We start from the raw sequence: 23823 nt of genomic DNA, 5'->3' as shown, positions 1-23823 counted from the left end.
TAGATTCTCAATTAAACACCTTGTAGTCCAAATCTATATATGCATATAAATGAGCAAATAAACTTCCCCCACCTGTAAATATTTTCATTTTCTTATAGGTTTTTCTGGACTAATATATCTGGGGAAGACAGAATATTTATGAGATGAGGAGGAGCCAAAGTCGCGATGATACGGACATGTGGTCTTGATGCTCTGAGACCGCAGCCGATACTTTTGCCGCTGGGTGGTCCAATTAAAATTTAAAATTAATTTAAATTGGAGAACAGAAGAATCAAGTGGCAGAATTAAATTTGGAATGGTTTTGGACAGTAGTTATCTTACTTTTAAAATGCTATTTTCATGGATGGAGTTTATGCAAGCTTTTTAAAAATGAATGGATTAAGTTTTCTTCTTCTATTTTTTCTTTTATTATTCTCTGTAACCTATGGTCTAAAATTTTCCTCTTTCATGGGTGTTCTTCTAAGCCATTTAAAAATTGGACTCTTTTTTGCAACTTGAAATACAAAAAAGATACAAAAAGAAATAAGGAAATTTGCAGCAATAACACTGCTACTCGGAGGCTGGAAGGTTTGTGTATTGGAAATGGAACACTTTTTTTTCCTTCACTGATTGTTTTGGCTTGGCGCTACAAGGTCTCACTGCTTGGTTATAGAGAGTGATAAGAAGGGAAGCATACAGATGTCCCTTTGAAGTATATCTTTAACCAGAGAAAAGTGAAAACAAAACATCTTTGTGAATCTATGCTTAATTTTATTAACCTTCCAAGCTAGAGCAGCTGTGTTTGTTAGCTGGATAGAATGGCACAATTTCAAAAGCAAAGAGAAACCATAAACTTGCAAAAGACGTTTTCAGAAATACAGAAATTATCAAATACATATGAGAAGATAGAGAAGAAGTGAAGACTTAGAACATATAACAGCAAAATATGATGAAGTTGAGGATGCTTATTAAATGGAAAACGTGGTGGTTAAAACCCCAAAAATCGAAGTGGAAAATGAATATAAAGAGATTAAATTTGCTGATATTTATGGTGATTGTTTGTCCCTGAAAATGGAAAGAGTGGAATACTGAAAGAGGAATTAAAGGGAGGGGAAATTTATCCCAGAGGGCAAGATACAGAAGAAGGAAAAAACGTCCATACAAAGTTGATCAAGGAGATGATTAGAGGACTGGCACCACAAATGGCAGAAAAATATATGAGACTGTTTTGCTATTGGAAAGATACAGGTTGATAGATGGGAGAATATAATTTAAAACTAGTTAAACTTAGTGAAATTTATTGACAATAGATATAGTTTAAATAAATAATTGATAATGTTACTAATGTATACAATGTATAGTATTATGATGAGTATAATTGGATATGAATATTGAATGGTACCCATGTAAGGAAGATTGGAAATCCCTTTGGATTATATATAAAGGTTAATTTAAAAAAAGAACCAAGTTAGATATAGTTAAAGTTTTGATTATTAGGGGGGAAATGTTATGATACAGGATATAGTCAAATAAAGGAGGGATAAGAATAACAACGTATATATAGATATGAGTATAAGGAACTGGATGTAAATTTTAAACAATGATTTGGAAAGGAGGATTAGAAAACTTTGTTATTAAATATTATGGATGTTTAGCTAGAATAGGACATAAGGATTTAGTGTTAGTGGAAGATTTTAGAAACAGTAATTGAAAGGACAGTATGTGGTTATGTATTAAATTTTGGTATATTTTATGATGAAGGATGCTCAAACAATTATAGTCAAATGAAAATGGAGATATGATGATGGTGACACGTATTAATATTTGAGTTAAAATGCTTGAGTTAATATGAATTATGTTTGTTGACTGTGGAAGAGATGCATGAAAGTCTTTTTGTAACCAACTGATACACTTTCTACAGCATGTAAAGAAGGATGTTGTGTTTGTTTTGAATAAAAAATAAAAAAATATTAAGAAAAGAATATTTATGAGACTACACAATAGAACATATTCTGTACGCTGTAAAATCTGAAAAGCATTACACATTTTAAATTTATCTAATCTCATTATTTTATTTTGCTTGCTGAATCGTTTGATACTGTGTATACATATGACACGTTTAGATTTGATGTCCTTATAAACATCAGATCTAAATAAAAGTCTGTAAGATATCTTAAATTATTTTAATCTGTTTTGATAATACATTCACTGTAACTTTTGAGAAACTAATCAGGAATCCAGTGGAATATATAATTACTAGCTGGATACCCGTGCTTCGCGATGAAACTATGTGATCGGGCTATGCAGGAGAAATTCAGTTCACAATCCATTGGTGGTTACATGTGCAACTTTGCATTTGATTTCAGAATTTATCATCTTGAACCAAGTTGCCAAAGTTGTTTTGTGACTGGAAAGCTATAGCAAACACAGATTTGCAATATCTCATTTACACTATACATGCAAAAATATCTAAGGCCACCCCCTCACAGCCTATGGTTTGCTACTATATATACACAGCTAAGATACGTAGTATGGGTTTACAAGAACCCTACTAAGGGAAATTGGGTGAGCAGATATTCCAAACCTTAAAAATAGGTTACTTTCATATTTGCTTCTCTTTTGTCTCTGGATTTGGTTGGATGGGGGGAGATGCATCAAAATTTCATATCTTAAAAAATGTGGTATTTTTCATATCTTCCCCTATCTTAATAGCAGAAAATTCAAAGATTTATTTCAATAAATAAGAATACTTAGAAGAAAACAGATGTTACTTTTTCACTATGTTATTTACTAGACATATGTATTGAAGCACAACTTACGATTGTTACAAGCATCGGATTGATTTGCGTTGGAAGAAGGATGATGCCGGGATCCTGTTGATTTTGACAGATCAGCAGTGAATGTTTGCTGACAAGAAATATCCATGTTGAAGTTGGCCTGATTTTCAGTTCTCCTTGGTAACTCTGAATCTGTTAAATTTACACTATTCCCACAGTCTTGGCATGCTAGAGAATTTGATCTGTTGAGGTGGTTTAATGACATCTGTACTAGGGTTTCTTTTATGATGGCTGAATTCTCACCACAAAAACTGTCCAAATGAAGAGGTCCCATTATCTGTACATAAGAATACAAAAGGAAGTCTAAGCAGGCCAAATTTTTATCATTTCCTGCCACCATAAATCTCCGTTCTATATCTTGAAGTAATTAACCAGCTTTGAACAAAAAAGAAAAAAAAAGAAAGCTTCATTTTATTCATCTGTTGCCAAGATGAGAATCAAGATCAGGGTAGCAAGTTCATGCAAGGCACAATTTGTGGAAAAAATAATAATTTAACACTTAAACAACTTCACCTGATGGAGGGAGTGAGAGAGGGAGGGAGGGAAAGAAGGAAGGGGAGACGGTATGTTTTAGAATAGTTCTTTTTTTCTTTCCTCTTAAAAAAGTATGTGCTATAATTTTCTCCAAGTAAGCACTAGATTAGACTGTTGCTACATTTTTATGTTTTGTCTGCTGTTTAAAAAGAAGCTAATTTTGAGATTATCCTGTTTCTCACATTATGTAAGTAGAATTATCACCTGTAAATGAAAAAGCATGATACTTAAATTATAGTCCATCAACTACAAAAACTCTTAAACAACAAATTTTGCTATCTTCATTCCACTGGATGACACTTCCTGTGGATAGAGAAATCCTAATAATCATAAGTGGCATGTCTCACTTCCCACTGCATATTATAGAGAAGACCCCAAAGGCACATTCAGGGGTGAGGATTTCATGCATTTCTCTATTGTATGAGTACTGTACTCTAACTATAATACCCTTGTTTTCCCTCTGTGATGCTCCACTGCCAACAGCTTCCTTCCCACCTTTTCAATTCCAAGAACATCCTGATTACCCTGACTTGCCCATCAGAATGATACAATGGCTTTTCAGTGGTAATGCCTGGAGTTTGGTAATTCTAGTAAACAGTAGTATGACTACTGGAAGCTTAAAGAAATCAGCATAAGCGATTACGGTCATTGCAAGTTATTAATCTCCCTGTCAATCTTTATCTCTTCTTTGTCTGAGTTACATAAATAAGATAGTGCAGTGTTTCTCAACCTTGGCAACTTGAAGATGTCTGGACTTCAACTCCCAGAATTCCCCAGCCAGCATTCGCTGGCTGGGGAATTCTGGGAGTTGAAGTCCAGACATCTTCAAGTAGCCAAGGTTGAGAAACACTGAGATAGTGACTCAGATCTTATCTCGGCCATAAACTCAGTGGGTTCTTTACTCGTTCTTGGTCTCATGTGTTAGCTCATCAAACTGGGCTATCTCAGGTGGGGCTTGAGGAAGATCCATCACCAAGTTCAATAAGGTTTGGAAATGCTGCATACCTCGTTGTTTCCCGATGAGATGATTGCTGGCAGATTGCTTGGATGGTTGTGTTTCCAGTGGTGTAGAAGGCTTTGCTGCAACCTGACAGTTTCCCGTTCCTTCTCCACCATCCTCTGACTCTCTTGGAGTCTCTCGAGGTTCTGTTGGTAATCTTGAAACTGGCCATCGAGCTCTTCACGGTTTTTGCAAAGCAACTCTTCTTGGCTACAGCACTCTTTCTCCTTCTCCAGCAACTGGCTATCTCTTGTCTCGTGCGCCTGTTGCTGCTGCTCACACTCACGGTGCCATCGTTGCTGCTCTTGCTGAAATTGCTGCTTGAGTTTAGGAATATTTGCGAATTCTTCTTTTAAGTTTCTCTGTTTTTCTTGTTCGGGAAAGAAAGTGCTCCGTGGGCTGTGGCTCAAGCTGGATCTTTCATGTTCCTGCAGAAGCAGCTTATTGATCTCAATGTGAGTGTCCTGGATAGTCAAGGCTGCCTTTTCATCAAAACAAAATGGAGTAACAATTTCTACCAGTTGTTCTATTCATTTTATAAAATGCCAACATTTAATGCATAATAGCCTTAAAAAGAAAATCCCACGTGCAAGTCTAAGACGATGTTTGTTGTTTTATTCATATAACACACTGTTTCCATTTTCAGATAATAACATGTGTTCATTTTCTGCACTAATCCTATGATTAACGTTGTAGTTTTTGGCTCACTATACCTTACAATTTACAAATTCTGGCTTTGGAAATAAATATATTCTTAACCAAGATAGGAAGTGCTTTGAACAGAGATCTCAAATATGACTTGATGCCTGAGACTCAAACTTCCAACAACAGCTTTGAAAAATCCTGGAAGTTTGTTCATTATCCCACCATTTTAGCCAGCAAAGATGATCTATAATTTTATCTTTTATCTTTTATCATTCTTTCTGTCCACATGAGATAGAATTTAAGTATGCTTAATTTTATAACTCTGAATTACATTTTATAGAATGGTTTGACAGCAAAAAGCACTCCTTAGTGGCACTGATGATGTTACCTAGTTAGGGTAAGGAAACTTCTGCAAGAAAAGAAGCAGAAAGCACCAAGGACACCTCCTTTCAACCCTGCACTACAAATATTCTCATTTATTGGTTTTCTCTCTAATTACATATTTTTATTTTCATATGGGCAATAAATACATGAATGATGTTGAATATCTATTCAGAATGTTCTCTGAACATTTTTCAAGGAAAACCACTAACTTCAGGCTTGTGCTCAGGGCTGAGCTTCAAAAATTTCAGCAACAGGTTCTCTGCCCGGTTGCTGAGTGGTTGTGGTCTAGTCAGCCTCCTACATCACCGGGGGGGTGTTTTCATCCTCCCCAGCCTCCGGAGGCTTTCCTCGATCCCCTGGGAGTGCGAAAACTGCCTCCCCTAGGCTCCGGAGGCCGGAAACGGAACTTCCAGGAGGCCCCGTTTTTCCCCCTCGCTGAGCCACCGCGTGGGCCCTGCACTTATCTTGTATCCAAAATGGGCTGCACGGAGATTCCTGCAGGGGGGGGCCAGCCAGGGGTGGGATTTGGAGGTTCTCCGAACTGGCCATAACATTAACTACGGTTCTCCCGAATCTAGGCGAACCTGTAGCAGCCCAACCCTGTTTGTGCTAGAGACAATTCAGGGGCCTATCACCTCAGTCAGGTTCAACCAATCAAGTACTTTAGGAGAAAACGAATGCTACATTGGCATTTAAATTATATTAATCCCCCCCTCAAATGTGATTCAAAGACAACAGAAAAAGACAAACTCATAACTAATCCACTAGTTTCCAACTCTTTGTAATTAATGAACACTTTTTTTCAAAGAATAGGATAATGTTCAGGTAAGATTTTTGTCAAGAGACTGCTAAACTGTTAAACAAGAAAACAAGAAAAGCTGTGAGCTGTTTGAATGTACAATTTTTAAAATTCACTAAGCAATAATCACCTGAATGCTGTATAAGAGCCGTGTTAAATTCTGGATAGTCTGCACAACCTAAGGAAGAAAGGAAACACTGAGGATGAGATAGGAATTAAAAACAGAATAAACTTAAGAGTAGGGAATATTAATAGATCGCTGTAAGAGAACCATCTTACCTCAGTTTGTGCAGAAGCAGAAAAGCTGGCATTTTCTTCCTACAAACATATAATTGCATTAGATTATTTGTGGAACTGTACTGCCATCTTCTGGTCTGTTTAGGAAATTATCTAAAACATTTGCTATTTACAAAAATAGTGTAAGTTCATGCACAAATATTTTATTAAGCAGCTATTTAATGGCAGCTTTGAGGGGGGGAAAGGCATAAAGACTAGATAAAGTGAAAGTACAGACAAAAAAGGAGTATAGGAAAAGGGCTAAATTCAATGCCTAGATTATGCCATTCAAGGCGCATATGAAAGTACAGTACCTGGTCTAGAATATCCATTTCTGCTACATTATTTTCATCGTGCAGGTCAGAGTTACAAGTTTCATTCTCTACCTTGTGTAGTTCTGTACCTAGAGATTAACGCCAAGAGGAAAAATATGACTTAGAATTTAAAAATTAAATGTATCTCTCTAATTATGGTGGATTTAACATATTATTTCTAGCATTCCACTCACTTAGCTTTCTTTGTTTTATTTTCCCTTTGCTTACTTAGATTTCTTCCTCTCTCTTGTTCTTTTTTTCTTGTTCTTTTTCAACCCTTTCTTTCCTGAGATTTTCTCCATGTCTAAGGGATACTGCTATTCAGTTTTTCATAGATTTCTTTGTATCATTAAGAATGTTTAATAAAATGTTGAGTTTAATCACTAATAATTATATATGCAGTTGGTATTGGTGCAACTCCTTTCTAACAGAACTTTTATTTTAACTGGTACCGGAGAACCATCAATCATCATTGTAGATATGTGGAAGGTCTAAGTTTTGAAGACCTACTTCACTTTGTTTTCAAAAATTTTAAAGTTAGTGCTTCAATTCTAATGTTAAAAATCAAAAAGTATACCTTTGTTCTACTTTTTTCCCAATGGAGTATTGCTATAATACAGAAATGCAAGGGCCCTTTTGCAACAGAAAAATAAATGCAATATCACACTATCAATACAGAAAATATGTGTAAGACTTCAAGGCCAGATTAATTTTTTTCAAGTAATCTCCAAGCATACGAATAAACATGGCATACAAGTCATTCAATCATTGTTACAGATTAATAGTTCTCAATAGTTTTTGCAATAATAAGCATTGAATTGACTAAATCCATTCACAGTTTACAGGACTTCATATTAGCACATACCTGATTGAAACATTTAAACATTGTCAGGAAGCAAGTACCAGTGACATATCTAATTCTACTAGGAAGCATTAGACTTTTTATATTTTTGTATTTTGAAACAATCATGGTAAATATATCTAAGCAGTGGGTGATTAAAAATATTAGCTCTTACTAACAATCAGTGAAAGGTTCACAGACTTCAGTTTCACTAAGATTTGTCAAACATGAGTCACCAACACTCTCTTCTTTTGAGTGGTTTGCGTCTTTCGTTTTCAATAATGCTACTGTTGCATGAAGGTTTTCAGCTGCAACAAAAGCAAACATTTAGGTGTTTATTGTGTCTATAAGGTAAACAGTAATTCTTATATCATTTATAAGAAAGGAGGAGAAGGAAAGAGAAGGAGATTTTTGTGGTCATGATCAGCCCATAAGAATTAGTGATTTCTATATCATTCATATATATATACGACTGATAGTGATTAACCAATTAGATATAATAGATTACATATGACACATCAAAATGTAGCTACACTTAATAGTGTATTTTAGTCTTGCAAGCTTTCGGACTCATGCTGGAGGGCATCCTCAGGGAGCTTTTCTCGCTCCAGAATGTGGACATTCAGCTGTTCTATGCATATGTGATACCTGGCTGTGATTTTTAGTTGTTAACTGGGGTGTTGATGGCTGGCTAGTAAGTCATGATTGTTGTTTCCTTGTGCTGCCATGCCCTTGGCTTCTAAGTTTCTAGTAAGCTAGTGGTAAATCAGCACTCGTGTTGACTGACGAGGGGCCCATTTCCCAGGCTTCAATCATTTCCCTGGCTATTTTTGTCCCTACTTGGCCAACAATCTTAGTAGCTGCAAAATTGAATATATGTCCTTGTTCATTGCAATGTGAGGCTACCAATGAGTTTGGGTCTCTTCGTCGAACCGCTCACTTGTGTTCTCTCAATCTGATGCTTAGTTTCCTCTCCATAGTCACAGGGCAATCCATGCAGGGAATCCGGTAAATTACATGAGAGGTTTCTCCCACTTTCAAGCTGTCTTTGCAATGCATGATTTATAGGGGATACAAAATCTATTAAAAATGTCTGACGTGGATGGTAGGAATCTTCCTTCGTGACAGTGGATGATTGGACCACGTGATGGACATGTGGGTGCTGGGACAGGGTTTTGAACTTTCAACTAGGTGGGGAAAACCTGGAAGCTTTCAGATTCGGATTTTCCCAGATGTGCAAACATGGCTTATTTAATAAATTTGAATCTTGAGGAATCTCTAGCCTCAGATTCTTATTTTATGGAGGATACTATTTGGAACCCTGAGAACCTTCCACATTGGCAGGCCTCCTGTGCAATAACTGGAAGGCAAAGTGTACGTTGCAGTAGGAACAGCAAGATACTTTCTGAGAAAGAAAGTTAACTTTAGCCACCTCATATAAGGAAAACGTATACAAGATGTTCTATAGATTCAGACAGTGAGGTGGTTGGGGAGGAACATGGGCCAGTCGTGGAGTCTGGGGAAGGCTCTGATGTGGGCTCTGTGTCAGAGGCAGAGAGGGGGCCAGAGCTATATAATAGTTATCAGTTGCCTTCAGAGGCAGTCATCAGTGAGGCAGATGAACAGCTGGAGCCTATTCCCAGTGTGTAGATGCTCAGAGTAGCTAGACAAAGAGAACAGGTAAAGAACAGGGGTTGACTTGGGAGTAAGGCCACAGATGGACAATGAATGGCCTCTTCCTAGAGGAAATAAAAGAGGAGCAAAAGGGGAGTGGAGTTTGCAGGAGACAATTAGTTCGCTTAATTGGTTCGTGAATTCCCAAGACTCCTTGCCAGGTTTTGCAGATATTGGCCTGTCAGGACTCCAAGCCAGATAAAGTCTGTAACTGTAAATCCTCCCTTGAAAGACTTTGCTGAATGAGCAGAATTCACAGTCAATTAATAAAAGGGTTTTTTGTTGGGACAAGGAGTTTGCTTCATGCTCTCAGGAAGCTTCGGTCAAAACAACAGATTTCTCAGTGACTTTGGAAGTCCACACTCAAAAAGTTAGTGAAGTTAGAAGTACCTTGGAGCTATTATGATCACCTGTAGGAGAATTCTGAGTGCCTGCTTTCAAACTTTTTAAACCTGAAATTAATTAAAATATTAAGAGGTGTGACAAGGAGCAGAGGGGGAGGAGATGTCCTTGGGGAAATAATACTTTATATGTAGACAGAGACTTGCCTTCTTTGAGAGCTGCCGCCAGAAGGGAGGCCACTTGAGGAGTTTCTCCAGAGTCGGGTTTAATAAGTAGATGCGGTTCTGCATGAACTTCTTCAAAACCACTCATATTTCCAAGCTTTGCATAGATATTAAGCTTCTCTTCTAAGTAGTTACAGATCTGCTGATCTTGATTATTCAAGAGTACTGTACCCAAAAAAAAGCATGCACTATTAAGATTAAAAGGTATGGCGATTGTAATTATTACTTATTTATGCTGGAACCATAATTATACACATTATTATTATCATTTAAAAATTTGGTATTTATGCTAGAACCATAATTATACACATTATTATTATCATTTAAAAATTTGGTATTTATGCTAGAACCATAATTATACACATTATTATTATCATTTAAAAATTTGGTATTTCTATTGTGAATTGCATGCAATCCCATCCCTGGTGAAGCAACCACATACACATGATAGTTACTTCACAATGAGGAAACAGGGTAGGAAATCCTAATGCACAGACATGCTTATATAATGTATAATGGAGGAAGGGACATCCTTTCTTAAGACTATTTCCACTCTAATGGATGAATGTATTGGCTTTAAAGTGCCAGAAAACATTACAATATACCTTGACATTTTTGAATTTTGGCTGCTCTGGCTTCAGTTATTTTTCGGTCCTCATCAGAATCGCCTATTTTGCCTTCTTCTTCCGGACAACTTCAGTGATGCCATATAAGCAAAACAGATTAAAGCAATCTTATTTTTTTTTCATTATATACAGGAATCCTTTTGGAAAAGTCAGCATCACTCATACTAATTTAATAGGGTTAATTTAAAAGGGTTGTTGCAGAGAAATTTATAATTTGATGCGGTTGGCAGATATATTTTCTTTCCACATTTTGTCCACTGAGTAAGAAATATTGAAGAGAAATAAAGATTGCATTTAAGCAGTTGTCTACTATCTACTTTAAAAATCAGGCTGGACATGACATCATAAATGACATGCTTACCAATGACATTAAACTGCAACAAAGATGGTGTCTTACTATTCCTGTCCTAACTAGCAGAACAGTTTCTTTGGAAGTCAGATCCCAAGTCATACTGCCATTTAACTATCCCAAACAGCCTGACCTGGAAAGACACATGACTTCTTTTTATAACAGACACTGCTGAGAGCAAGAAGCAATACAAGTGCTGTGGCCCACCAGTGGCTAGCAGAGCTGTCAGCAGATTCAGACAGTGAGGAAGTTGGGGAGGAACATTGGACAGTCCTGGAGTTTGGGGAAGGTTCTGACGAGTGCTCCGCGTCTGAGACAGAGATCGGGCCAGGGCCATCTGACAATTATCAGCTGCCTTCAGAGTCAGACATCAGTGAGGCAGACGAACAGCTGGAGCCTGTTCCTAGTGTACACATGCAGTTGCCAGACAAAGGGAAAAGCTAAGGAACAAGGGTAAACTTCGGAGTAAGGCCTCCCATAGGTAATAAAAGAGGGTCAAAGGGGGAGGGCTATTTGCAGGAGACAATTAGTTCATTCTTGCCAAGCATTGTGACGTCTGAAAAATATCAGCCTGGCCACTCTCCAAGTCTGATAAAGGTTGGTAATTGTGAACTATTTTGAAAGACTACGGGCTGGAGAGGAATTCAGTATAAATAAAATAAAAGGGGTTTATCGGGACGAGGACTTGGCTTCGTGCTGCTGGGGAAGCCTAGGTCAGAACAGTTAGCAAGCGGCAACCAATGTTCCAGTATGTACCTTTCTACTGCTTCTTGAATTTGCCTCATCCATTGACTGCGTTCCTCTTTGGAACTAGTATGAATTTCATACATCTCAGGTCCTGTGGAGGATGCACTGATCAAGAACATCCCTCTCTCTTCATTGGCTACCTCTCTGACAATAAGTTTCTGTAGAGCTATAACAGCAGGCTTCTGGTCCTATAGGGGGAAAAAATGCAAATCAGAGTATATTCTGAGTAAAAGGATCTGACTGACCATCTAAATCAGGAGTCTCCAACCTTGGCAACTTGTGGACTTCAACTCCCAGAATTCCTCAGCCAGCTTTGCTTGAAGTCCACAAGTCTTAAAGTTGCCAAGGCTGGAGACCCCTGATCATTTCAATGTAACACTATGTCAGCTATTTCTGGAAACATTATTTTGTTTTTGTACCTTTTTTTGTGAACAAAGCTAAATTATGTGAGAAAGAGCACGTTTGTCCTTTCACTACAACATCATTCAAAATATATACAAAGCATTATCCTTCATGTTAGGATAAATCAGGCCTGATCTGGATGTATCAATACAGTTACAAATTTATTAGTCTTTTTTGCAAATATTGCTGTTGAAAAGCTTGTTATGTGCATTGTAACAAAACAGGTCTGTATGACTCTGAACAGCCTGCAATAGTCCTCACTAAATAACACAGAAATTAAAACAGGACAATGAAAATGCTTGACACTGTTGAATTTCATTCATTATCTAAGTTAATGGCTTAATCGGAATTTCAGTAAATGTCTTGTAGTTTATAAAAAGCCCACCTAGTTCAGGTTATTGAATTTTAACATCTGCGTTGCTCTTTTTGTTTCCACTTCAATAATTAGTTTATTGGGAACTTTCTTTTGTTCTTCTACACACTTTCTAAGATGCATTGGGTCTAAATATTCCTCAATCTGTCCTGCATTTAATATCCATTCATTATATTATCTGGAATAATGTTTAACATGTATGGGTTTGTTACCTTCTACACACAGCAATATATAAGCTGCAATTTGAGCAAAGTTACAGGTTAACCTCAACTTATGACTAGTCACCTATCAATTGTTCAAAGTCACAAAAGATCTCCCCAAAAGCTTCTTATGACCTGGTTTCAAAGTTATGGTCATGAAGCACTGTGTGGTCATATGAACAAAATTCAGGAGCTTGGCAATCTGCCCACACATACAACCAACCTCAGGAATGCTACAGCGCCCCTCACCACTTAGTAAAGAGTGTAATTATATTTTGCCTAACCTGCTATGAAATCAGTAGTATGAATCATTAAGGGAATCTCCAAATTCATTTATCATTTTAGAGATTTGATAAAACATGCTACTAAATATCTATTTTCTTTCAATGACTTGAACAGAAATTTATCCAAATTTACACAGACTCAAGATTGCCAACTAAAATGCTTAATTTTGATTGAATAAATCCCCAACATTTATTATTCTTTTTATAAAAGACACAATTTCCCAGTTAAGACCATTTAAAGTGTTTTTAAACATGCATACTTACAACAGCTGCAAATACATATTTCTGATCTTTTTCTTGTAAAAACAACATCACATCATTTAGAAGCAGAGCTAAAATATCTTTAAAAAGAAAAGAAAATCACTGTTATAGACCAATCATTTATATCATATGAAACAAATCGGATGAAAATAATTTCAATTCTTTAAAAACATTCACATCACAGTACAATATTCATAGATTCACCAGGTGCACTGATTAGGATGGAACATCCTATGAAAACACGTAATAAATTGATGAGGAGGGCACACTTCCCTTTGAGGCTTCAGCTCTGGAGCTCAGTGGTTTGTATTCAATGAAGTGACATGCACAGATTTATCGCCAGCATTATTTTGAAAGAATACCAACTAATGAGCCATGGTGGCACAGTGGTTAGAGTGCAGTACTGCAGGCTACTTCTGCTGATCACCGGCTGCCAGCAATTTGGCAGTTCAAATCTCACCAGGCTCAAGGTTGACTCAGCCTTCCATTCTTCCAAGGAGGGTAAAATGAGGAACCAAATTGTTGGGGATGATATGCTGACTCTGTAAATTACTTAGAGAGGGCTGTAAAGCACTATGAAGCAGTATATAAGTCTAAGTGCTATTGCTAATATAGCTATTAATATATTTCTTCACTTTAAGAATTTTTGGTTTACGTATTATATTTTAACACAGGTAATCCTCATTTAATAGAGGTAATTCTCATTTTGTAAGAATTTGCAGATACAATAATGAAAAACTTTATACCGTTCATGGTTGATCGATGATTACTAATTATCGTAATTACAAGCTACATAGGCTGGTAAAGCAAAGGAAAGCTGAAGTAAAATCATATGTTGATGTGGGTCTGCTTAGCGACCACTTCCCTTAATGACTAACTTAGCAGTCCCAATTATGGTTGCTAAATGAGGATTATTTGTACTAGAGTCAGGGTAATACAATCAGTTCATCTAGTTGCTTCAGTCTTCATTTCACTTGCTTCAGTCTGCCTATCTGTTAAAATTTGTACTTGGACCCTTTTCCAGGTGTCAATATTCAAGGTGTGCACTAAGTGGTGATGGGATAAATTTTCAGAAGGGGACACTTCCCTCTGCAACAGGCTCATCAGGGAGAGCTGCCTGTAATCTTTTTAAGTGATTTTGATCACATAATCTGAGCATAAGATTGCTATTTCAGAGTCAACATATGTACGTGATTTTATTATTTTCTTAATTTTGTGCTTCTTTTTTTCTTACTACGGTGTACTGGTTAGGCTAATGAAATAAATTTACCTTGATGATATAATTTTACACCTAACATTTGAACAGGTGTAATGTGATTTTGTACTATATTGGAAAACAGATTGCTAGTGTTGGATAGGTTACAATCAGATCAACTGATTTCTTACTTTTATGACAGGAAATAAAGGATTCAGACAAGCTTAACTCTGGGGAAAATTAGTGAGAGAAAATGCCAAGGTTATAAACGTAATCAACATATTACTATCCTAGCTATACTCTAAGACATTTTTCATACCTTTAGCAACTTAACACATTTGTAACAAAAACTAACTTTCTTTAGAAAAATACAGAAGATGATGCACCACTGAACATATACAAGGAATTGGAATTTCAATAACCTTTGAAGCGTCCTGTAGCTGTCTTCCAATAAACTAAGCCTTCGTACAAAAGCGTCCTCTCTTTCTTGATCAAATCTTGTTTCCTGAAAACATGTCCATTTTTCAGTTTGGTATATGTTTTGTTCTCAACTTTACTGAGAATCTCCAGTAACTTCTGTTTCTTTTCATATTCACTGACTTGCAAATCAACTGCTACGATCATATCCTTGATAAGGTTAAGGGCTCTACACAAATCTTGGTGTTCTTCTGTTCCTTCTGTATAAAAACAAAAAGGCGCATCTTGTTAGCAAACCCTTCCCCCTTAAATTATTTAGGGTGGATTTTCATAGAAAGAAAGAGCCGGAATATTATTTTCAAATCTGTTTTGTGGATGGTTTATGACTCACAGAATTCTAAAATCAACATTTTGCTGCTTAAAAAGCAGAAACCTGAAAATTCATTCATTGTTTAGAACAGAGGGGTCAAATTGGAGGTCCATGGGCCAGATGTGTCACATGCAGGCCACGGCCACCCCAGCTCCTCGAATGGTAAAAAGGTCATGAAACGTCGTGACGGCAACATAACGCAGCAAGTTTGACACCTGTGGTTTAGAAGAACCATCCATGGTGTTGCCACCTTAATCTCCCAGTATGACCACGTGGAAGTAATGCTAGATTTGCTGCATTGTTCTGATAGGACCATGAGCTCAGAATCCTGGGATCAAAATCAGACTTGCTTCCACTTCTTTTTCTTCCACCATCTCCTCCTCTACTTACACCTTTGTTTACTGGACTTGGGAGTTCCAAAGGCACATCATTGGACCACTGATTAGCTACAACATCCTTTCCCAACCTGAATGTGGACTTCAATTCCTTCCTAGAATCTTTATCATATTTCAGGTAATTTTTTTCAAGATTAAGAGTCTACTCTTGGAGCCCTGACATTTTACTGATGGATTGATGGCAGACTTCCACCTTCCCTTCCTTGTTCTCTAATCTCTACCTGTCCATCTTTTTGTTACCATATTGGTGTATTCTTGTTACGTTCCACTTCATTGTTTATTTTATTATTATTTTACTTCTGTTTACACTCTTTTCATTTCTTCTTTTTTTACTTTTGTAAACTGCCCAGAGAAAGCCCACAGCGAGATAGGAGGGAAATACATTTAACAAATAAATAAATAACGAATATAGGAAACAGATCCCCTGTTCATTTATAGCAAAAAAAAAAAGTTATTTGCAAAATAAGCAAAATCCAAAAATATAAAGAATATTACAAATTTGTAAAAGGAAATATTTTTATAGGAAATTTTAAAAATAATGTTGATGCTTTCGATGTTACTTAGCTAAGCACATCATAAGATTTATTCATAAAGCAGGTAGATAATTATTGCTTACCTTTGGTATACTGTAATATTCTTTCTACCAAAACTGGGTACTTTGTGATTCTTTGAGTGACTAGCAAAATGCATTCTGGGATTCCTCGACGCCGGGCCAAAAGATTACTGTTCCGCAGCTTTAAGAAGAGATTTCACTTTTAATATACAGCCTTCAAGTTTGCTAGATCTTCTAAAATGTCACTTAGATTTTAAAGTCTCTCTGCTTGGGTGAAGGAAGAGAATCTTTTATGTCTTTTATTTCTTGCTTGAATCCATCTGATATTAAGCTATTATTCACTTCATATTGCCATGTTATAAGGCTGATGCAGGAAAAAGACTAAGGAATTTTATAATAATTTTGAATACGTTATCTATAGTGCCAAAGGAAATGGCCTAGAATGGTTAAAAAAAGAGTAAAGATGGCTCTAATAGCAAGACTATCAAAACCAATCTCTTTTGTATGTTTATCAATGCTGCATACCAACACAAAGGATAGGGCTTCAACTGCTGTGATTGACACTTTGACTTTTTTGCATCTCCTCATAGAAGTTGCTAGTCCTGCATTCTAAAGAATCATTCCTTAGAATAACGGAGTCGGAAGAGACTTTGAAGGTCTTCTAGTCCAACCTCCTGCTTAGGCAGAAAACCCTACACCACTTCAGACAAATGGCTATCCAACATCTTCTTAAAGACTTCCAGTGTTGGGGCATTCACAACGTCTGGGGCAAGTTGTTCCACTGATTAATTGTTCTAACTGTCAGGAAATTCTCCTTAGTTCTAAGTTGCTTCCCTCCTTGATTAGTTTCCACCCATTGCTTCTTGTCCTACCCAAAAAAGCCTATAGGTGGTCTAAACAATCAGAGGAAATAATAAAAGAAATAAAATACTAACAAAGTTATATGTATATACATTTTTTTAAAAGTTTTATTTCTACTGTGGATTCCTCCCATTGGAATGGGATAGGTAATTTATTATCTTATTTGTAACTAGGTACAAATAAGCCAATAGCAAATAATCCAATGCATGTAATTATTATTTTTTAATTATTCAAATAATAAAAGACACTAAAGATGGTTCATTTTGTTTTTTTAATAATGATAAGCCCTGTTTTGGAATGAAAATAATTGTGTCTATAATTACTTTAATAAAAATAGAAGACAACTTCTATAAAAGAGCTATGCGTTTATTTATTTGTTCATTTTATTCTATTAATTCCTCTGCCTTAAAACATTCAATGCCTTTTTTTTTTATATTGGCTGAAGTTTAATGAATTTTATCCACAACAAAATAAAATATAGAACAGGAATGGATGCAGAACATAGAATTGGATTTTCCCTTTCCTTAAAAACTCACTCCCCACTTTGAAAATCTTAACAAAAAGTAAGAAAACTGTTTTGTATAAATGGAAGCCTCTTATGTGACACAGGATATATATCCATTGGCTGCAGTTCTTAGAAATTCTGAAAGTCAGCATTATCTGCCATACTGCACTAAAATAGAGCCACCTTGTGGTATACTTAGGAAAAACTATTTTTGAACTATTTATTAGAATTCTAAGCTAATGTGCTGTACCATCTCTCACATTAACAGTTCTCGTAAAGTAAATAAACTTTTGTCCAACTGAGATAGATATTATCAACTTACTTTGATGAAGTTCTGGAATTTTTTGTTTTGCTGCAATTCTTTAAAAAGGCTAACTGCTTCTTTCTGGTGACTGCAAAACTCCCCGTAGGTTGCCTTCATTTTTCTTGCATTCTCTTCAGAAAACTGAAAAATAGAAGTGACTCAATAGAGTACTGGTAGAACTAGCACGATGATTCATGCTGGATATGTAGCAAATTAGTTTTCCCACTCAACAAATAGATTTGTTTCCCTTCACCATCAATCTATTTGAAGCACTGGAAAAGCATTTTGGAACTGGGAGATCTCACACAATTGCTTGAGAAAGGAGAGCATTCTCTAGGTGATCTCAAACACCTTGAAAATGTTGGTGAAGGAAGGTTAAGGCCTTCCTCTTTCAGGATTATCATCTGTTTAGGGGAGATGTGGTTGGATCCGGATCATAACAAATGGATATATACATAACCATTTGGCTTATTAAAGCAACTGTGGCCGCAATTTCCATCACTAAGCAATTCAATCATAAAGTGTAATATCACGGGATCACATCTCTTAGCAAGGGCAATCCTTACAGTTCCAGTTGTTGTCCTAAGTCCAGGACTGTCATTAAATAGGAAAATATGAGAGTCCCAGTCAAACAGGTTCTAGGTGTGGGTGAGTATTGATACAGACAGACACGGGGGTGGGGGTGCTTCAGGCTGGAGCTCTGGAGTGCACAAGAGTACATGGATGCTGCAGGAGTGTCACAAGCAGGCATTCTGGACAATGGGCATGTGCATGAGTGCTGAGAGGGAGAGGGTGCTGTGGACAGGCACTCCAGAGTGTAGTATGGGAGCAATTTCTGACTTCCTGCCCACTTCCCTTTGACTTTGCTTGTGGAATGTCAGCAGGAAATGTTGATCATGTGACCATGCTGGACATCAAGTGCCTGCCTCATGATCACATGACTACTGATCCACCACAATGGTGAGAACAGTGAAGACTGGACATAAAACCCTCTTATTCAGCCATTATTTAACTTTATTGAAAGTATTCAGTGCTCTACCTGCTGCACAAGGACATCTCCAATTTTGCTGATAACAAAATTTCTGTCACTTCCCTCCTGACTTGAGAGCTGTCGCCTTTCCTTCATCCTACAGAAGAACTGCTGGTGAAGTTCCAGCAGCTCATCTAAACAAGGGAATATTTTGTCCACTGTGCTGTGGTCCAGTTGTAGTTCTTCTTTCATCCCTTTTCTGAATATTTTGGACATGATGAACAAAGTATGGATGTGGTGCACTTCTGTCTGCATTAGTTCTACATTAAAAAAAACATAAAATTAAATAAGCCATGGTAAATATATTTTACAGTAGATTCTCTTCTACGTTTATTTTTATATATTGAAGATCCATTTTGAAATGAGGGATGCTATTGGGACATTAGGGAACACCGAAGGTCTGCAGAAATATAAATGCATCTTTAGCAAGAAAACAAATTGAAAAGAGGAGATGGGGATTAAAGCCCACAGAATCTAAGAATACACTCAAAACCATGACAAACTGTTTGGAACAAAATAAGATGGAAAGAAAGAACAGAATGCAGCACTGGGGGGAAAGAGTCATGGCTGTAATCCTAAATAAAAGTGCTCTGCACTGTATCATTATTCAGCATGCCCTACCATTCTATCCAAAGACTCTATTAGATGAGAGCCAGTTTGGTCTAGTGGTTAAGGCACTTTGATGTTTGATTAATTTGATTGCCTTTGATGTAGTGATTAAAGCACTAGGCTAGAAAAATCTGTGAGTTCTAGTCCTGCTGCCTTTGTCATGAAAGCCATTTAAATAACTTTGGTTCAGTCACTCTCTCTCAGCCCAACCACCTCAGATTTTGTTTTGGAGAAAATAAGAATAGCAAGGATTAAATATGTTCACTGCTTTGAGTTATTTATAAGAAATGATAACAGTGGGCTAAAAACATCTTTATTTTTTTTTAAAAAAGATCCATTAAGAGTATTAAATAACAGTTTACCAGATTACTGCACAACTGAGATAGTATTGACTACAAATGGAGTATAGCTTCTCTCACTTTCTCAGAATGTTACAAATACAAAAAATAAAATATAAGTTCTGAAACCAGTGTGCATTTTTTAAATTTTTATTTCACTACTGATTCCAGCATATATTTTAGATTACAATTCCTATTATCAAATCCTGCTGGTAGAACACAACACATATAAAGGTAAAGGTAAAGTTTCCCCTCGCACATATGTGCTAGTTGTTCCCAACTCTCGGGGGCGGTGCTCATCTCAGTTTCAAAGCTGAAGAGCCAGCGCTGTCCAAAGGCGTCTCTGTGGTCATGTGGCCAGCATGACTAAACGCACGGAACGCTGCTACCTTCTCACCAAAGATGGTCCCTATTTTTCTACTTGCATTTTTTACGTGCTTTTGAACTGCTAGGTTGGCAGAAGCTGTGACAAGTAACAGGAGCTCACTCCATTACGCAACACTAGGGATTTGAATTGACATTTACACATCTAGTGAACACCAAATTAGAGAAGGCTGTTTTATATTTTCACTTCCAACCATCTATATAGAAACATGGAGAATACTATAGTAAACTAACCAAAGATTACATCTTGTCGCTTGATAACATCCTTTTCTTGTTGGTTACAAAACCAAGGCTCCACAACCAGACTCCAAGATTCTGCCTCAAATTCCAATGTATCAGTGCTGAGGTCATTCCATAAAGAGGCATCAACATCATCTAAAGCAAAACAAAAGCCATTCTTAAACATAAAAAATAGGCAAGTTACACTCAGATTCCAATTAAACAATTAAAATGTATTCCACGATTGGTTTGTATGCTGATTTTTAATACTCCCACTACCGGCACTAATGAATCTATGAATCTGGAGATATAGTTATGAATTTTTAATTATTTTTCCTCTGTGTATCTTTAGTATAAAATCCATGTTTTTTAAAAAATGGTAGCATTTAATGGGATGCACTTTACTTTAAAAATGGAGATCCCAAAAGGAATAAGAATGTTATTTTCTGTTAAGAAAAAACGTAAGTGTCACTGAGTTTGCAAAAGGTTAATCTTGTTAAGAGGGAAAGAATATGATGAACCATATCCAGTTTCACTACTCTTTATCTGAAAATCTCTTTGGCATTGCTTGGAAACTTTTGCTGAGCACTTATGAAGGAACTAACAGTTCATTCATTTGCTTTACTCAAGAAACACAATAATCCTGTAGTACTGGCAAATGTACATTCAGTTTTAAAAAGACACTTTAAAGGAATACAATGATGGCACCTCTTAAAAATTTCCAACATTTTAAAGTATCTGAAAAAGAGTTTTGATCAGCTGTACAATGCTCATCTCTAAATTTTGAGCCATGTTTCTCATCATAACATGAACACCAATCCCTTTTATTTTTTTTAATGTAGGGTAATTCAATGTTTTTAATAATGTCACATTTTTTCATGTGAATGGCATCACACTGAGTTCCCAGTTTACCTTCAATTATGAAAGAGTCAACAGACGAAGTAGACCCTAATGTTTGCAGCAGCTCTTCAGAGTGTGACCTAGATCTCCAACTGCTGCTATTAGTATCTGGCTCCATTGAGGACATACTCTTTCTATGGACAAAAAAAAATCATAGAAATATAGTGTTTGACTTGGAAAGATTTTTTTAAAACTGAGAGACTTCAGAGACTGATGTCTACCTTTCAGAAGTGGTACTCGGAACGCTTCTGGATAAGGAGTGTTGCTGCTGTAATGCTTCCTTTTTCATTAGGGAGACTCCAATGGGAATTGTGGTAGAAGGGAGAGTTGCCAAGAATGCTGGCTGTGGACTATCTCTGAATGACAGATCTGGAAAATCAAAAATAGAGTGTTAGATTTTAGCAATGTATTCCATCCATGTATAAGAGACAGACTTATCTTGTATGCCGAAAATTCTCCAAATCAGGAGGAGTCTAGTAGCACCTAACAAATTATATTAAAAGCCATAATCTTTTGTAAACTAAAGCTCACTTCATGAGATGCATGAAATATCCCAGGATCGGATTCATCTCAGAAATATTGGAGAATAATCTATTTAAACAATATTGTCTTTGACAGTCAAATGTATGACTGTACAGCTGCTTCCTATATTCCTCCAGTAAATAGCTAAGATAATGTCATAATATTCATGACTGGCAGAGACATTATCACAAGATCAGCCATTGAATAGGCATAGCAACTAAATCAGCCAATGAGGGCTGTTTAGAAACTGAATCAGTATTTGCTGGAGACAGTTAGGCACCTGGACATGGCTTAGTCCAACTGGTCTGTATTAGGCTCTGAACTCTGAACTAAAACCAATCTCTCCTCTCTACCACGTTGGAAGAATCTGCTGTTGGTATTGTACATTTATTCATGTGTGATTATGTATCTAAAGAAGTTAACGAATCCTGCTGAATCAGTTATCTGTGTGTGCTTCCTGGATGTGATGTCTGCAACAAACTCTGACAGATAATAAAAAATGTTTTTACTCACCCATTGTATCCTTTGACTGATATACATTCATAACATAAAATAAACTGCCCTTTACAGCCACATTTTAAGTCTAATATACTAATAACTGTTCCACTGACTTTAATATGATTTATATATAAGTAGATATATATCAAATTGAAATATAATTGAAAAGTCTTTTGATACAGAGCATGGATAATTATTTCTCAAAATGAAATATTATTTGCAAATATCTTAGGGTAACAGTGGAATATCTTAGATTTATGAAAAGAACATTGTTCCTACCTCTATCTGTGATTACTAAAACATATTTCATAGTTCCAATTTCAGCATTCAATTTCACATTTTTTTAAAATCACTTTAATACTTCTACCAACTTCCAGATATGTCAGAATATCCGGAGTTTACTTTTCTTTATTGTCATTGTACATATATAGATGGTATACACATACAACAAAATTCACATAACACCCAGAGACCAGGCCCAACACACATAACAATCCCCAAACATACTCTCACCCACCCAAAAAAGTTCCTGTAGTTGTTCAAAAAGATTAAACAGTATTTTAAATTTCAAAGTTGGATTGTAATTTAGAGATAAGATACATAATGAGCTGAGAGCCATCACTAGTCTCTTGATTGCATATTACAAACATACCTTAGAAATGAAGGAAGTCAAGGCCAAAACTAAATCTGATTAAAAATAAGTTAAACTTAAATATCATTAAAAGTCTTAATATGATTATTTTAAGTATATTTAATAATTTCATCTTTTTGCCACATTAAAAATAACAAGAACTTTTGAGATGATTTAGAATGAATGAACTGGAAGGGAGCTTTGAGGTCTTCTAGTGCAGCCCCCTGCTCATGTAGCAGAACCTATACTATATCAGATAAGTGACTGCCTAGAATCTTTTTAGAAACATCCAGTGATGGAGTGCCCATGATTTCTGGAGGCAAGCTGTTTCACTGGTTAACTGTCCTCACTGTTAGGAAGTTTCTCCTTAATTCCAGGTTGCTTCTTTCTTTGATTAGTTTCCAACCATTATTTCTTGTCCCACCCTCTGGTGCTTTGGATAGTAATTTTATCCCCTCTTCCCTGTGGCAGCCACTCAAGTACTTTAGATTACAAGGATCACACCAAATAGTTTGAAAGTTACATGTAAATAGGGTCACAGATTGGGTATTTCTGTTTTTAATGTTTGTTTAATTTAACTAATTTAACTATTGAATGTATGCTGTCAGAAGTTATGGTAGAATTATTGTATGAAGAAAAATCTTGGAGGTGATAGTGAAGCAAGTTAAAAATATTGGATTAGAGTGAATGTGTTCAGTTCATTCTGAGAAGTGTACTATGTACTACTCATGGAAAGACCAAGAGATAGTGGAGACCCATACAGAAGATGGAAAGATGGAGGGAATCTGTCAATGTTTGTTTGCAGCTCTCCAAACTATCTCTTTCTCTAAAATAAAGGAGTTCAATATTCAAAGGCAGCTTTGTTTATGAGCGAAGAAAGGCAGTAATGGAAAGTGGGAAAATCAACAAAAGCTGTCCATTCTCTCAAAGACAGCACTAATAATAACAAAACATGCAACATAACAGAAGAAAAACAATTTATGTTTCTTATCTTTTTTACT

At 36.3% G+C, this 23823-nt stretch overlaps 1 protein-coding gene across 2 annotated transcripts in view; it reads right to left on the bottom strand.

The window, feature by feature from the left end:
• ARHGEF28 (Rho guanine nucleotide exchange factor 28) overlaps positions 1–23823 on the bottom strand; it is a 145524-nt gene that overhangs the window by 13674 nt on the left and 108027 nt on the right. For both annotated transcript variants that reach the window (XM_032212613.1, XM_032212612.1), the window contains 17 exons: positions 21393–21540; positions 21184–21305; positions 20287–20427; positions 18731–18981; positions 17710–17832; positions 16085–16202; positions 14709–14963; positions 13095–13171; positions 11581–11759; positions 10455–10543; positions 9832–10014; positions 7789–7917; positions 6769–6857; positions 6458–6496; positions 6309–6356; positions 4356–4832; positions 2799–3093 (listed from right to left, as the gene is read on the bottom strand). In XM_032212613.1, coding sequence (XP_032068504.1) covers positions 2799–3093; positions 4356–4832; positions 6309–6356; positions 6458–6496; positions 6769–6857; positions 7789–7917; positions 9832–10014; positions 10455–10543; positions 11581–11759; positions 13095–13171; positions 14709–14963; positions 16085–16202; positions 17710–17832; positions 18731–18981; positions 20287–20427; positions 21184–21305; positions 21393–21540 — 2763 coding nt within the window. The remainder of the gene's footprint in view (positions 1–2798; positions 3094–4355; positions 4833–6308; positions 6357–6457; positions 6497–6768; positions 6858–7788; positions 7918–9831; positions 10015–10454; positions 10544–11580; positions 11760–13094; positions 13172–14708; positions 14964–16084; positions 16203–17709; positions 17833–18730; positions 18982–20286; positions 20428–21183; positions 21306–21392; positions 21541–23823) is intronic.

This window comes from Thamnophis elegans, chromosome 3, assembly GCF_009769535.1.
Source record: "Thamnophis elegans isolate rThaEle1 chromosome 3, rThaEle1.pri, whole genome shotgun sequence".
Lineage (NCBI taxonomy): Eukaryota > Metazoa > Chordata > Lepidosauria > Squamata > Colubridae > Thamnophis > Thamnophis elegans.
The sequence above is the reverse complement of the archived record's forward strand: the minus strand, read 5'-3'. Positions and strand labels throughout refer to the sequence as shown.